This window comes from Sebastes fasciatus, chromosome 4, assembly GCF_043250625.1.
Source record: "Sebastes fasciatus isolate fSebFas1 chromosome 4, fSebFas1.pri, whole genome shotgun sequence".
NCBI classification, from domain to species: domain Eukaryota; kingdom Metazoa; phylum Chordata; class Actinopteri; order Perciformes; family Sebastidae; genus Sebastes; species Sebastes fasciatus.
Window position 1 is genome coordinate 15920509 of NC_133798.1, and position 14234 is coordinate 15934742.

General features: G+C 43.7%; 1 protein-coding gene across 2 annotated transcripts in view; it reads right to left on the reverse strand.

Moving 5' to 3' along the window:
- Positions 1 to 7167: 7167 nt before the first annotated feature.
- The window catches only part of trim44 (tripartite motif containing 44), a 53906-nt gene continuing 46839 nt past the window's right edge, over positions 7168 to 14234 (reverse strand). For both annotated transcript variants that reach the window (XM_074632263.1, XM_074632264.1), the window contains exon 6: positions 7168 to 8608. In XM_074632263.1, coding sequence (XP_074488364.1) covers positions 8524 to 8608 — 85 coding nt within the window. In that variant the 3' untranslated portion in view covers positions 7168 to 8523. The remainder of the gene's footprint in view (positions 8609 to 14234) is intronic.

Below are 14234 nucleotides of genomic sequence, written 5' to 3' on the forward strand. Positions count from 1 at the left end.
ATGTTTTTATGCCTGTTTTTTATTTTTCCGTTGAACTTTTTTCAGAGCCAATGTTTCCTTTTTCAATGCCAAATTTCATTTCTGATGCCAGAACTGTCAGCTCCTTAAGATTGTGAAATAGAACAGATTGTTTCTTTGTGACCTGAGAATGGTTAAGATCCTCCAACACAATGGCTTCCTACATCACTTTCCAAAAACTATGTCTATGACATCCTTTAAACCCACTTCTACGACTGCCAACAAAAACTCTACTCTTGGCAGCAGCAACTCATGCAACCTTGAAGTTTAAAACTCAAGCGACACCTGTTCTGTTATACTTCATTAGTCACTGTGAGGAAATGTGTCCTCTGTATTTGACCCATTTAGCAACAGTGGGCAGCTGTGTCGCAGCCCCGAGCAACCAAGTCAAGGTCTAAGGCCGGTACGTTGGTCAAGGGTAATATTAGAGTGCATTCCCAATACATTACATGTATGTATTTTGGGGTAGGAGGAAAAGTCCATAAAGAAAGGCCTCCAAGCTGGGGTTTAATGCAAAGAACGTATGTTGCTAAGAAGTGAAAGTCAATTGCTCATTCCATTGCAACGTCGGTGCCCAGCAGCAGAGCTACGCTTCCACCATTTCGGACTGAAAGTGACTACCGGACACCGGTAGAACGTCCGCCTACAAAGTGCCGTGCAAAAGTGAAACAAAATTATTTCTATTCTACTGTCATGATTTTAATGTCTCTACCGAAATGGCCTGTGTTGAACAATAAAAAATATTAAAAATATGCATACTATTATCTATTACTTACTTATTTCTTTAACCTTTTTGACCGGCCGCTTCCCAGAGGAGCATAAAGTGAGCGATGAACATAAATGGAAGTCAGAAAAATCCAGCACACATATTTTGAGAGCAATCTCAAGCTTTTTCATGTCAAGGACCTCCAAAATACTGTAGATGTACAATAGACGACGGACCATGGATGTATAAGAGGTTGTGTCCTGTGCTTTTGCTCTGTGTGTTAGTAAATAGCATACAACTACAAAATTCTGTTTATGTCGTGCTACTAGCACTACTAGCTAATAGCCGGTTGTTTGGGAACAGAGACGTTAATACATCCACCGCGGTACAACCTTACAGCATACAGCCCATGGGTGTATTATAAGATGATAAAAGTGATGAATTACAGCTAATATATCCATTATTACAGCCACATACAGCTAGCAGGAAGCTGGTAGAACCTGATATGTCTGTGGGTCTGATGCACGTTCATTATGACGAGGAAAATAACTCTGGATTCGGCTTTTAGTTAATTTTACAACTTTTAGGACCTAATGATTTAAATGAGGGCTATTTAAGTGTTCATACTGGGAAGTTGATTTACCTCAAAAATAGTTATTCTCTGATTTACAGACGTCTCTTTATCTTTCATGGCAATGGACTCATTGACGTTTTCAGTCCAAAATGGCGAAAACGCTACTTCAGCGCCATCTAGCAGCTATTGTCAAAAAAGCACCAGGGTTTCGCCCATTGCTTCTTTACTCTTTGTTTAAAGCCAGGACCTACTTGCCACCACTGAGCCACCTTGCCTTAATCTGATTAAAAGGTGAAGTGTGTATTTGGCGGCATCTAGCGGTGAGGTTGTAGATTGCAAGCAACTGAAACGCGTGTGCCAAGCGTGTAGGAGAACGACGGTGGTCGAGGCAAAAATGTGAAAATGTGAATGGCCCCATCTCGAACCAGTGTTTAGTTTGTCCGTCCTGGGCTACTGTAGAAACATGACGGTCGACACTGTAAAGAGGACCCACTCCGTATCTAGATATAAACGGCTCATTATAAAGTAACAAAAAACACAATGACTCTTATTTTCAGGTGATTATACACTAAAGAAAACACACTTATTAATATTATATTCCATCTCTACCAATAAATCCCCATAAATGCTGCATACTGTTCCTTTAAATTCCTGTGCCTTCATTGGTCGTTTTTAGGATCGCTTCCCTTCTCCACACCTTACGAGAGAGTGCCAAAAAAAACCCGACTCGACAGCATCTCCTGGAACAAAAATATCACCTCCTGCTTCAGTAATTTTCACCAAGGTGTGCCAAGACTTCCTTTTAATAAACCAAACTGCATAATTTTGAGTGTTTTATATGTAAATGGTCGACTGATTTCGCTGGTATCCCTCCAAATGCTGCCTTTGATTTATTTAGGATAATTTCCCTGGTAGAATCTCCAGTCTTTTTTTCCAGAAAAGCTTGATGAATGGGGGCCGCTGACACTAAGCTACTAACTGAGGGAAAGCTATTTGTACAACAGCAGGCGTTTAAGTCTTCCACTCTCGTGCATGTGAGTCTACAAATTATGCAAAGTGATGGCATTTGAGCTCCCCGTATTAGAGTGAAGAGAAACAAATACAACTGGATGGATAACACGGATAACCCTGCTGTAATCTGAATGTCATCATGATATTTTCAAAACTGTTTTCCAACTACTGGTAAAAAAAAAAGTATACAGTATTTATACTGTATCTGCAGTATAATCTGGCAAACCCAATGAAGACAGCGGTACAAGTGTCCATGATAAAACTGCTAATGCTATCCATCTCATCAAACATGGAGGTGTGTATCTAATCTCGTAGCCTTGGGGCAGACCTAGAGGCCAGACGGCTGCACCCTTCCTCACCTCGGACCAGGCCGGAGCAATTACTACCGCTGCTTCACACACAGACCTGTGTCACCGACACAATTAACAAGCTCCGGAGGAGCCTGGGCAACCAGAAAAGGTACAGACTGTGTACACAGCATGAATGATGAGAGGCATGAGCAACGATGGGGAAGAGATGGAGGGGGAAAACATGAGTGGATCAAGTCAGGACGCCAGGTTTTTGTGAACAGTTGTAGTGTAGGCGGATGCCAAACTCTCCCATCTTGAGGATTTTAAAACAACATTTTAGACGTCATACACATGCAGACATATTCGTGTCAACCAATAAATGTAATATTCCGTTTTTATATTACAATATGGACATGTATTGTTTCCTCTTCCACGTACCTTTGGGCAGAGATTTTGGAGATGCTATATTTTGCCTCCCACTCCTCTACATTCATCCGTGTTGTGAGGATGATTCATCACAGCTGTGACAGAGAGAGTATAATGTGTTACAGCTCCCAGAAGGAGCAGCCGTAGGTGTTATCTTAGACGGGATGTTCATTTTATTCAGAGGCACGCTCCATTATCAACTGGAGGAAACGGAGCATCGCCGGCTCCTTTCCACCGCATCCACCATGCCATCATGATCCCCATCTTTATCACCTCGCACGTGACCAGTTTTATGTCTCCCCGTTGCAAGCTTAACTCTAAACTCATCCTCATTCTAAAAACCCCGGTATGAGCCTGCTCATCTGCTGCTCTTTTCATCGCAGCATCCCCTCAGTCTCCTTTTCCCTTTCCACTCTACAATTCCTTTACTTGTCCAAGTAGGATGCTCAGACAGGAACAGATTGCACAGAGGTTAGAGACAGAAGCCCTAAGGTGTCTTTGCTGACTCGGGAATGCAAGAGTGATGGGAGCTGTCTAGAGGAGAGATGGATTCCCCGGCCATCTCGTCTCCACCCAGTCATTGTTCATGAGCCGGGGCTGCCAGACAGCTGTCTGTACCTGCCAACGTCTGACAGATGCCCGCCGCCAGTCAGGCTGGAATGGTCCACAACCTGCTTCAAACTTCTCACTGGCTGGATCTCATGTGAGCCAAAAATCGACGACTGGGAAGAGATTGATTCATCCCCTGTTGGCGTTTCTCAGAGGTGCTTAAGCCCTTTGCTGAGCATCATTAAATGAAATGGAAACAAGCTGGAGGTGAGTGTTGGGAGTGAAAATACAAACAACTAGAATTATCTCCTCCCGGTTGTACGCCTCCGCCAACCAGTCAAGTTGCAGTTTATATCCATGTCTGCTCAAAATGTCATCTCTTCTTCATTATATCCTGTTACATATTTCTGTGAAATTGTCATAATTAGAAAGTGAATTCTTGAGTTATGGCCAAAAACATGTTTTGTGAGGTCACAGTGACTTTTGACCACCAAATTCTAATCAGTTTATCCTCAAGTCCAAGTGGATGTTTGTTCCCTCCAGGCATTCCTGAGATATCGCTTTCACGAGAGTGGGACGGATGTGAGGTCACAGTGACCTTGACCTTTGATCACCAAATGAACTGATAAGTTCATCCTTGAGTGGACCTTTGTGCCAAATTTGAAGAAATTTCCTCCAGGCCTTCCTGAGATATCACGTTAACGAGAATGGACCGGACGTACGTACATACGTATGTATGTACGGACAACCCGAAAACATGCCTCCGGCCACAGCTATCGCCGTTACGGAGGCATAAAAAACATAGACAGCACTTCCCTGCATTGAGAAATGTCACTTTTTGGGTTATGTGCATAATTTTCTTAGTCAATATGTTCATTATCACTGCTCTCCACCTCCCACTTTATATCCAAAATGCATATAAACACATTGGAAACCCACATAAGGGCTGATAATGTTAAACTCAAAGATCTTTCACAACAGCGTGAGTGATGTCATGTATTGTAATAGTCATCTCTTGGTTTCAGTGGGTGGTTGAACCAAAAGCAAACAGTGGAAAAATGTAAAAATCCAGGCTGGCATCCCTTGACTGATGCCTATTTCCTTTGTTTTCATGTGTTTGTGTGTGTGTGTGTGTGTGTGTGTGTGTGTGTGTGTGTGTGTGTGTAAAGAGGCCGAGGGGAAAGATGAATAAGAAAGTGCATTATGAGACAAGCAATACATTCTCTTGAATGGTACAAGAGGTGTGGGTCTCTGCAAATAAACTGTCATTTTTCACACGCTAATACACATCCTCACAAATACTTAAACATGCAGCGCACACACACACACACACACACACACACACACACACACATCCATCTCAGAGCAATGTGTGCTCTGTTATTAGAGGCATTTCATATTTCTCTTCCAGCTCCTGCATGCTAATAAACAGAAGTCATGGTGGGTTTGGTGGGTGGTGGAGCTGCTCCATTACTGCGAAGCCAAAGACACCAACTGTCTTCTAAATGACGGCAGAGAGGAATAGGCTCTATTAAAAGGCGACAAAAATCAAAGCCGCATCACCACTAGCAAGCGCGTCACGTAGCTAATTCAATCTCACGACCCATGAAGCAATTAATTCATGTCGATACAAGTGCACAAATAGTCTCTTTTTCGCTCATCAGGAAGGCGCAGGTCTTGCGGCTGCGCTCGTGTTTATTTTGCGCGTCTTTGTGCCTCAGTGTGAACATGCTCAGTGAAGTGAACATGGAGGAGCAGGTGTAATTGGGTGTGGAAGAAAAAGGGAGCCTCGTGGTCTCCCTAGCTAAATTAGATCAGACAATCCTCTCCTCTCCATTTCCTCCCCAGACAACAGGCACATTGTGCCCCCTCAGGTTTGTTATTATTTCTTTGATCAGGTTGGACTCCATGACCGAGGCGACACACAGATGACGGGATAATGATTATTCTCCAGAACCAGCCTCCTCTTTGATAGCACGTATCTGGCTAGCAGCGAACTGAAATCAATTTAGTCGCAGAAACACTAAAACACACAAGAAGAAAAAGAATCTCTAAAAGGGTTCGAGTGCTCTGGTGCTTGGTCAGTCAGCAGTGGCTTAGTGAACGTTGAGGATCAATGACTCACGCGGTAAATCATTAAGCCCCATTATTTCTGCAAAGGGAAACTCACAAGAGAATGCAAACCCAGATGTGTTACCACCACCCAGACAGCAATGACCATCGGCTAAATGAGTTTCTCTGAGTCGATATCTCAATGCGGAAGAGATCAGACATGCTGAGAAAGCACTCTTGGCTAGATGAAGCTGGTAGAAAGCAGGTGTGAAGCGAACTGTGTGCGATTCTGAGGAGGAAAAGAGAAGTAAAGTGGGGAAAGAAAAATGAACAGCGGAGAGACAAAGGCTTTCTGATTGAGGCTGCGAGTTGATGAAAGTGGGTTCTGGCTCGTCTGGATCTGTAGGAATGAAACCAGTCTGCATTTAAATGCATCTGTGGAGAGAAGTAGAGACCCTAAAGAAGTCTCCCCCCTCCTCCTTTGTTTCCAAACCTACTATTCCCAGTCTGATGTGGATGGGTTGCTGCTTTGCATTTTGATGAAGGAAGACTCCCCTTCCTGAATCCCCTCTTTACAGCACTTCATCTCTCCTCCTGTCTCCATAAATCATGGAAGTTTTTTATATTACTCTCTTGGATGACTGATGGTTTTCAGGTGTTTGTGGTGTTGTGCAAAGAGACACAAAAACTGCAGGAATTGTTCCTTAAAACTGCAGTAGGTAGAACTGGAGCAAATATGATTTTTATAAAACGGTCACTTTATCCTGACTGTAGTGCATGAGACAGGTAATCTGAAAAAAAACATGTTCCTCCGGTGTCCTCCGGTGCTCCTAATGGCATCTGCAAGATTTCACAGACCGGAGGGAAACAACCAATCAGAGCCGAGCTGGAGCCTTGCCGTCTCTGAGCAGCTGTCAATCACTTGCAAACTCTGATCAAACTGTCAAACTAGGCAGCACTGATTAAATACGAATCAATATTCTGTTACTGTAATTCTTATTTCTCACCTCAGATGTTTTCAGGAACATCTTGTAGTGTACTGTTTAGCTGTAAAAAGAAAGTTTGTGACCCGGCTGCCATGTTGAGCACAGTTGAGGAAATATCAAGCACCGCCCACTAGCCGGAGCAAACTTTCTCATTTTACAGCTAAACAGTACACTTCAAGATGTTTCTGAAAACATTTAAACGAGAAATAGGCATTACAGTAACAGAATATTGATTCATATTTTATCAGCGCTGCCTAGTTTGACCGTTTGATCAGAGTTTGCGAGTGATTGACAGCTGCCTCCGTTGAATGAGCCAATAGGAACGCTCTCTCTCTGAAATGACCTGTGATTGGCCAAAGTCTCTCGTCACAGGCTAGATTTTGTAAAGCCTTAAAACAGAGCCATGAGGAGGTGCAGAAGTCTAGTTTTCTCTCAGAACACTTGAATTACAATATGCTGAAAAGTTATTATGGGATTTTTTCCCAACGATGCCAAAAACATTCTGCCTACTGCAGGTTTAAGTGAAAATATGAATATCATCTTCAATATCCAATCTAAGAAACTGGTTGTTTATTTATAGATTTACTGTAAGACAAAAATAGACAAATAAAAACAAGAGGAAACATCAGAGAGTCAGACTTATGTCTGTTGTTACACTAGAATAAAGACAGAGTTATTTCAATAGGCTGTTGACACACCGACATCTCCCTTGGGTGGGTATACGACTCTCAGTTCATCTTAGTGCAGCGCTACAGCACAGTGGAGTCATGTCGTTGTCAAACATTTCCCACATATTACGGGTGACACCGCTTTCAATTTTTAAATGTACAGTAAGGCAACAGAATCAATCACATTAAAAACAAACTGCTGACACAGACGGACCTGCGGCGGTACATCGTGAATGAAGGCCATGGCTGAGCGGGTCAAGGTAGAAAGTGCGCACACTCGCCTGGATCGCAATCCGTCATACGCTGCAGATTGGCCAGGAGTAATGAGCCTTTACATTTCGGTGCGTAGAGAGCTGATACTGCCGGAGTTCTGTTTTGCACAGTCAAATTACAGTTCGATTTTCATCTAACAAAGACTCAGCAACATTCGCCGATCGATCGGTGTCAAAATGTCCCCCGCTTCGGATAATAGATCTGACAAGCACACAAGGAAGTACGCGCAAAATCTACAAGCATAAAGAATCAGCGGGTAGGGCAGAGGTTGTACAGTAGGGAAAGGAGGGGTGAAGGCAACATGATGATAGACAACATTATAGAAAAGCTAGAGACACTTTCTTTTTTTACAATCAAAATATGACACCCAGAACACCTTTATAATATATTCTCTGGATGACGTAAGGCATTGTGGCATCTGACAAAAAGTTGTCCAGAATGTTTGTCGAAACGAAACAGAATGATACTGTGCATAAATGAAGTGTGAAGCGCACCGCGTCACACGATACCCACGTTTCTGACATCTGTCGGGGCTTAACAGATGCTCCGCTCGGCTGCTTACTCAGACTCCTCTCCGAGTCGGCCAGGCTCGCCAGTAAGCCAAGGATCTGACTGGCTGTGGAAATTGAGCCTGATGGTAATTGATTGCATATAACTTGTGTGCTTCAATTAAAGAAAGTTAGTAGCTAGCGAGGAATTAAAAAAAAAAAAGAGAAGAAGTTTGAGAGCAGAAAAGACGTGGCCATCCATATTTGTCGCAGCAGCGCTCTTCAAGGTCAGCTCACTGCCAGCAGGCACCGGGAGGAGGAGGAGGAAGAAGAGGAGGGGAGATGGCTGACAGAGAGAGAGAGAGAGAGAGAGAGAGAGAGAGAGAGAGAGAGGGCCAGTCTGACAGCTCAACAGGGCTGACGGCTGGCTGAAGCAGACATTGAAGGACAGGTGGATGTAGTAGGAGTCTGGTGTGCTGGTATCAGGGGGCGTGGTCCATGGATGGTCCAGAATCATTGTCGTCGAGGTCTCGTGGGTTCATGGGATCTGCCCTCGGCTCTGGTAGCCTGGGGAAAAAACACAGCAAAAACAGAACACAGACAAATTATATGACTGTAACTCTTCTCCTCTCACAAACACACACCCTCCCGCCACGCGCACATATTACGGAAACATAATAAACCTTTGTGAAATGCAATCAGCTTCAATCAAGCTACGCCTTAAGTAGAAATCATCCATTCTGTCGGTTTTATATTAGCAGCTCTGCGGTGACAGAGACAAAGTGATAGCTAAATCGCAGGGACCTGTAGCAAGCCGAGCCTGGCTGATGGATTCAATTTCACTGGAGACAGTCTACACTAATCATATGCTCTAATTGGACAATGTCGTAAGGGTGACAGAGTACTGCTCCTCCCTGAGATGCAGCTGTAACTTCTCTCATTCCACCCTCCATCCTTCACATTATGAGTCCCCCCCCCCATACGTCTACGGGCACAACCATTTTCAAAAGACTGATGTGTCAGCATGTTTTTCTAAACACACACTTACTGTATGGGGTGGGGTGGGGGTGGGGGGGGGGGGGGGGGGGGGGGTGTTGCTGTTTAATTCAATGAGATTCAATTCACTTTAGAGCTATGCCATCTAATTTCCCCACTCAAATGTTTCTTTTAAAACAATCACTTCCTGTGACCTTGGACAGCTAGTTTGCATTTATATTTGTGAATTTTCCTGTCATCTATCAAAGCAAGAATCAAAGTGTATTCCACTCAAATCTCTGTTGTCATCCTGATGTACGGCTTCATAGGGCACAAAATAGAGTAGAAATTAAAGTGAACGGCTGGCAGCTTGACTGACGGTGCACTCTTTTTTGATTTAGAACCGATACAATCGACAAGTTCAAGGTCAGAACCATAGACTGTATAAAGATGGACGACATGACAGCTCCCCAAAATTGATGCCAAAACACCCAATCGCTCGCCTGTGTCTGACTGCAGTATAGGTCATAAATCCCGCCCTCTCCATGTTAGCAGATGGGACATGGGCCAAACTACAAAGTCAAAGTACACGTCAAATATGTGGTTAAATATAATGGTTTATGTCATTTTAAGTAGTTCTTATCACGCTGATGTATGTTCAAGTGTTCATTTTTCTGATAAGGTTTTAATTAGTTATTTGATGCTATAAAAAAGGGGGTGAGACGTCATGATTGACAGCTGTGATTGACAGATGCTCTTAGTGAAGTAATTGCAGAGGCCGAAGCTCTGGAATTGTACGAGAGGAGATGTAAATTTAACTTTCCATAACGTCACGAGTCGGTGTAAATTGAACATGTGTCATTTTGATCATAAATATATTTGTAGAGATATTATGGTTAGTTGTGTCTTTCTAGCCAAACAGCTACCGTGGTGCTAACGTAGCAGCTAGGTGGCTCACGCAAGTTGTGGCCATGGCCATTGGCTCGGGCGGGTGTGTGGGCGGGATCTCGATACCACGGCTTCAGCCCCCCCCGATAACTACCGCGGAGACTCTGGCTCCAAATGACATCAAAATCTGGATATGGCAGCATCCATATCCAGGATATTTTGGCTTCACTTTTGTACAGTGGGAGGAAGTGGAGACGCGTCGTCCATCTATACATACAGTCTATTGCCAGAACTGATATTGTTACAAAATGAAGCTGTATTTGTACATTCACTGTCAGTTGAGCAGCTACATCTGTATGTAACCACAGTGCGGATGCTTTGCTCTCTCTAGTTATTACATTTGGAGGGAGAGTGGTTCATGACAACCAATAAAGCAACAGGTAATTTGTAGAGCAAGCAATTATTATCTCTCACACGAATGGTTACAGAACACAGTAAGCGAAACGAATGAATCATTCCCCAGAACAAGCACAGCGAGCATTGACAAAAAAAAACATTCAAACACAAAGAAGTTAATGTAGCAGCAGCAAGAAGATGAGACAGCTAGTCATGACGTAAAACAGTCAGTTGTACGATATAACTCAATGTGATGGTGTGTGAAATGTTTTCCAGTATTAGTTTAATGTACAGTGTCCCAAATTGGTGATTGTTTTTTTGTGATTTTTCACTTTAACACATCATGTTGTCTCGGATATGTATAAAAAATACTGTATATAATCCTTTATATGCTATATAAACTTATTGACTTAGTAATATTCTGTCGTCTCTATATATCTGCTATCACTCTGTCAAGGACACATATCCATCCATCTCTGCTTCTCCCCCTCACTTGCTTCAACACTGTACTGTTCCGCCTCCGTGTCCTGCCCGTGCTGCTGTATTGCAGCACAACCTTTGAGAAAAAAAAAATCTACACGTCAGTTAATAGGCTGCGATATCTTTGTGAGCGCTGCTTCCTGAGTATTCCTGTCTGACATACTTCTGTTGGCAAAAACAAAGAGCTGCTTCCTTTTCCCCTCTTGCACCTCCTCGAGCATCACAGCACAGCATCACAACACAAACACACAACAGGGCATCTCATCAAAGGGCAGCTTTAACTCAAATGCCTCGCGGTGAAGTTATAGACGACACTTTTAGAGTTTAACAAAGCAGTAACAATTTGCATATACAGACACATACACATACAAACACACCTTGGCAACACGTGCCAACTTACTGACAGCCAAAAAGAAGTGATGATGTTGGACAGAGTGTATAAGGTACTCATACAGGATTAGCCGCTGCTGTGTAGTTATACCATCTCTACACATCCGAGACATTACTCTGTTCCCATTCAAATTCTTGGCAAAGTTACCACTTGTACTTTCTGTACCACGCCAGTTTGACTCAGTATTCAACCTGTCTGCAGCATCACACAGGCTGTTCATTCTTTATAGTCAGCACAACACACGAGAGTCTGCATTGAGCTAAGCCCAGCGCCCTCACGCAGGTCCCTCCTGTCTGACATGGTGTTTGGGGGTAAAACGGTGGCAGACTTATTTGTGTAATGCAATTTCATCTTGCATCTCTAGTCAACCAAAACAGTCACCCCCTTGCTCTTCGTAAAAAAAAAAGAAAAAAGAAAAAAAGTAATTACAAATATATTTATATGTCACAAAGCAGGGGCCTGCACTATGGAGGCAAATTAACTATTTATATTCAAACGGTCCTTGCTAAGCCTTAGGACACATAGATGTAATAACTTATTTATTCCACCCGCAGGAAAAAGGCCATTACTTGAGAGAGAGAGAGAGAGAGAAAGAGAGAGAGAGGAGAGAGAGAGGGTGGTGGTGGTCGAGAGGAAAGACAGAGTGGAGCTTCAACATGCAACAAAATGTCAGTGGGTGGGTGATAAATTCCCTACAAGTTAGAGACCTTGCTTTGTTCTCTTTTCCTGTCTGTTCATCTTCCCTGGCCTAAGTAAAAGATCACTTTGCCCTGTGTGTGTGTGTGCGTGTGCCCTGGCGATTGGGTTCTTTCCGCCCATGACTTATTCATACGCTTTAATGCAGTCCATGTATTATTGATCAGGGCCGATCATTGCCTCCTCCTCCCCTTGGTGTGACCATGTCCTGCGGACAGGGGCGGGCTGAGGGCTGGGGAGGCCCAATATACGGAGCTAACCGTCCGGGCTTTCAGTGGAACATAGTGATGGATGGACAACAGCCTTGGTGTGTGGAAATTTGGAACACTGTGTGTGTGTGTCAGAGAGATAAGATGTTAGGACTGATAGACTAGAGCCAAGCTCATCTTACTAATGTCCCCTCTTTGATTGAAACAGAAAGAAGTTTCTCCAATAGCCCTAAGAATGAACCCATCACTCATGGGGGGAAAACCTCTGGCTCCCTATGAGGAAAACAGAGCGAGGGAGCGTGCAGGGTGTTGCGTAAGCCTCTTTGACTTTTGTCTCTCTCATTCTATTCCTATTTTGGCCTCGACCCTGTGCAGCTCTCTCTGGGAGATGGAGGAGGGAGGGGTGTCTCGCCCTGATTAAGTTCGAATTCCCTGCTTCTTGGCAGAGAAGCTGCAGGACTCCAAAGTCATCATCCGGAAACACTCCCATCGCGCCGTGGCAGCCTCGCCAGCTTGATCCAGCCTCATTGCCGTATGAATAATCATACTGCAGTAGCTTGGGACATGCTGAATGGGTTTTGAGGTGTGTGTGTGTGTACAAAAGATGGAGAGAGGAGGGAGAAGGGAGAAGGGAGGAGCTGAAGAGCAAACTGGGGGTTGCTGATAGGAGAGCGAGGTTCTTCTTGATTAAGCAAAGAGGTTGAGCGAGAATAAGGCTGTGTACACAGCGCTGGTGGCAAACCATCCTCAAGTTGGAAAGTAACTATTACAATTTGCATTTCCAAACAGAGGTGATGCCATCTGAGCGTACTCCATCACAGGAAGCAGCAGGGCACATTCCTAAAAAACCCTGCAGGCCTATGAGGTTTGGTCTAATGACAGAGCGTCCTTAATAATTATTGATAGAGCCCACGAGGACAGACTCTTACCCTTACTCTCTAGTGAAGCAGTGCACTCTGCCACTACTTAATGAAGTAAATCTGGTTGCTTCTGCGGGATGATTTAACACCACAAACAGCTTTGGGACAAGAGATGACTGTGATATGGAAAAATAGATCAAATAAAAGGAGCAAAAGGGAGAAGAAATGGACCGTAGAGCATTAATGATATCAGGAAGCAGCTATAGATGGCAATCTAATGTAGAAAAAAAGAAGAAGAAAAGACATACTGCTATTATGGGTAATTTACCTTCACTGCACTAATGCTCTGCTGGATGTAATTGGCCATTGTCCTGGAAAGGTTTACATCGCTCTCTCTCTTATTGCCGTCTTGTCTGCCAGCTTCCCCTCCTCTCTCTCTGTGGATTTATACTCTTTCCTTTCATCTGACAACCACCGTCTAGGCGTGTGTAATTTAGAAATAGCCCCCGCACACACCTTTCATTAAGAGCGCCCCTGTGATCTCCCCAACACTTTGCACTCCGCGATGATCCTGCTAGCTAGAATTAGAGATATACGGATGTATCCTAATGAGGAGGAATGTGGAGGGAAAACCGAGGAGGGGCAAAGTAGAGGTGGAAAGGGAGACTTTAAGGAAGGAAAAAGGCAATTTACCAGAGCTTTCTGGAAGGTGACGATCAGAGGAACAAAGGGAGGAGAGCCAGAGTGATGGCAGTGAGTGACAGCATCTCGATCGGAGTTGTTGCTGAGGCTCAGACACAAGAAAGGGAGAGCTGATGTGTAAGTGTGGGAGCAACGACTTATACATTTGTCAGGAGTTTCTATTAAAGCTCCATTGTCACAGGTTACTCAGGCCACGATCAGATAAGGGGCTTTTCTCTCATGCTCCTAATACAAAGAGCACTCGCGAGCGCTGCCAGGAACACACAAATCACACACAACAGCCTCGTTGATATGCGGCTCTAAGTTTAAGAACTTTCAACTTCTAAAATTAGGTGTAGCTACTTCTACGGAGGAGCCGATGTAGGGCTGTCACCAGCTACCACTGTATAAAAAAACACCTCATCAAATTACAAACCAATTTCCTTTGTGAATATATTTGCACACAAAAAAGCCAAACAAAAGAGCAGATGTTAAAAGGAACTCAGTGGTTACTGATAATTGAATCTTCTATGAAAACATTTTATTTCAAGGGAGAGAAGCCTTCTTCAGTTGATAACTTTTATAAAAACAAATTGCCTATTTTAGACGTTTCAGTC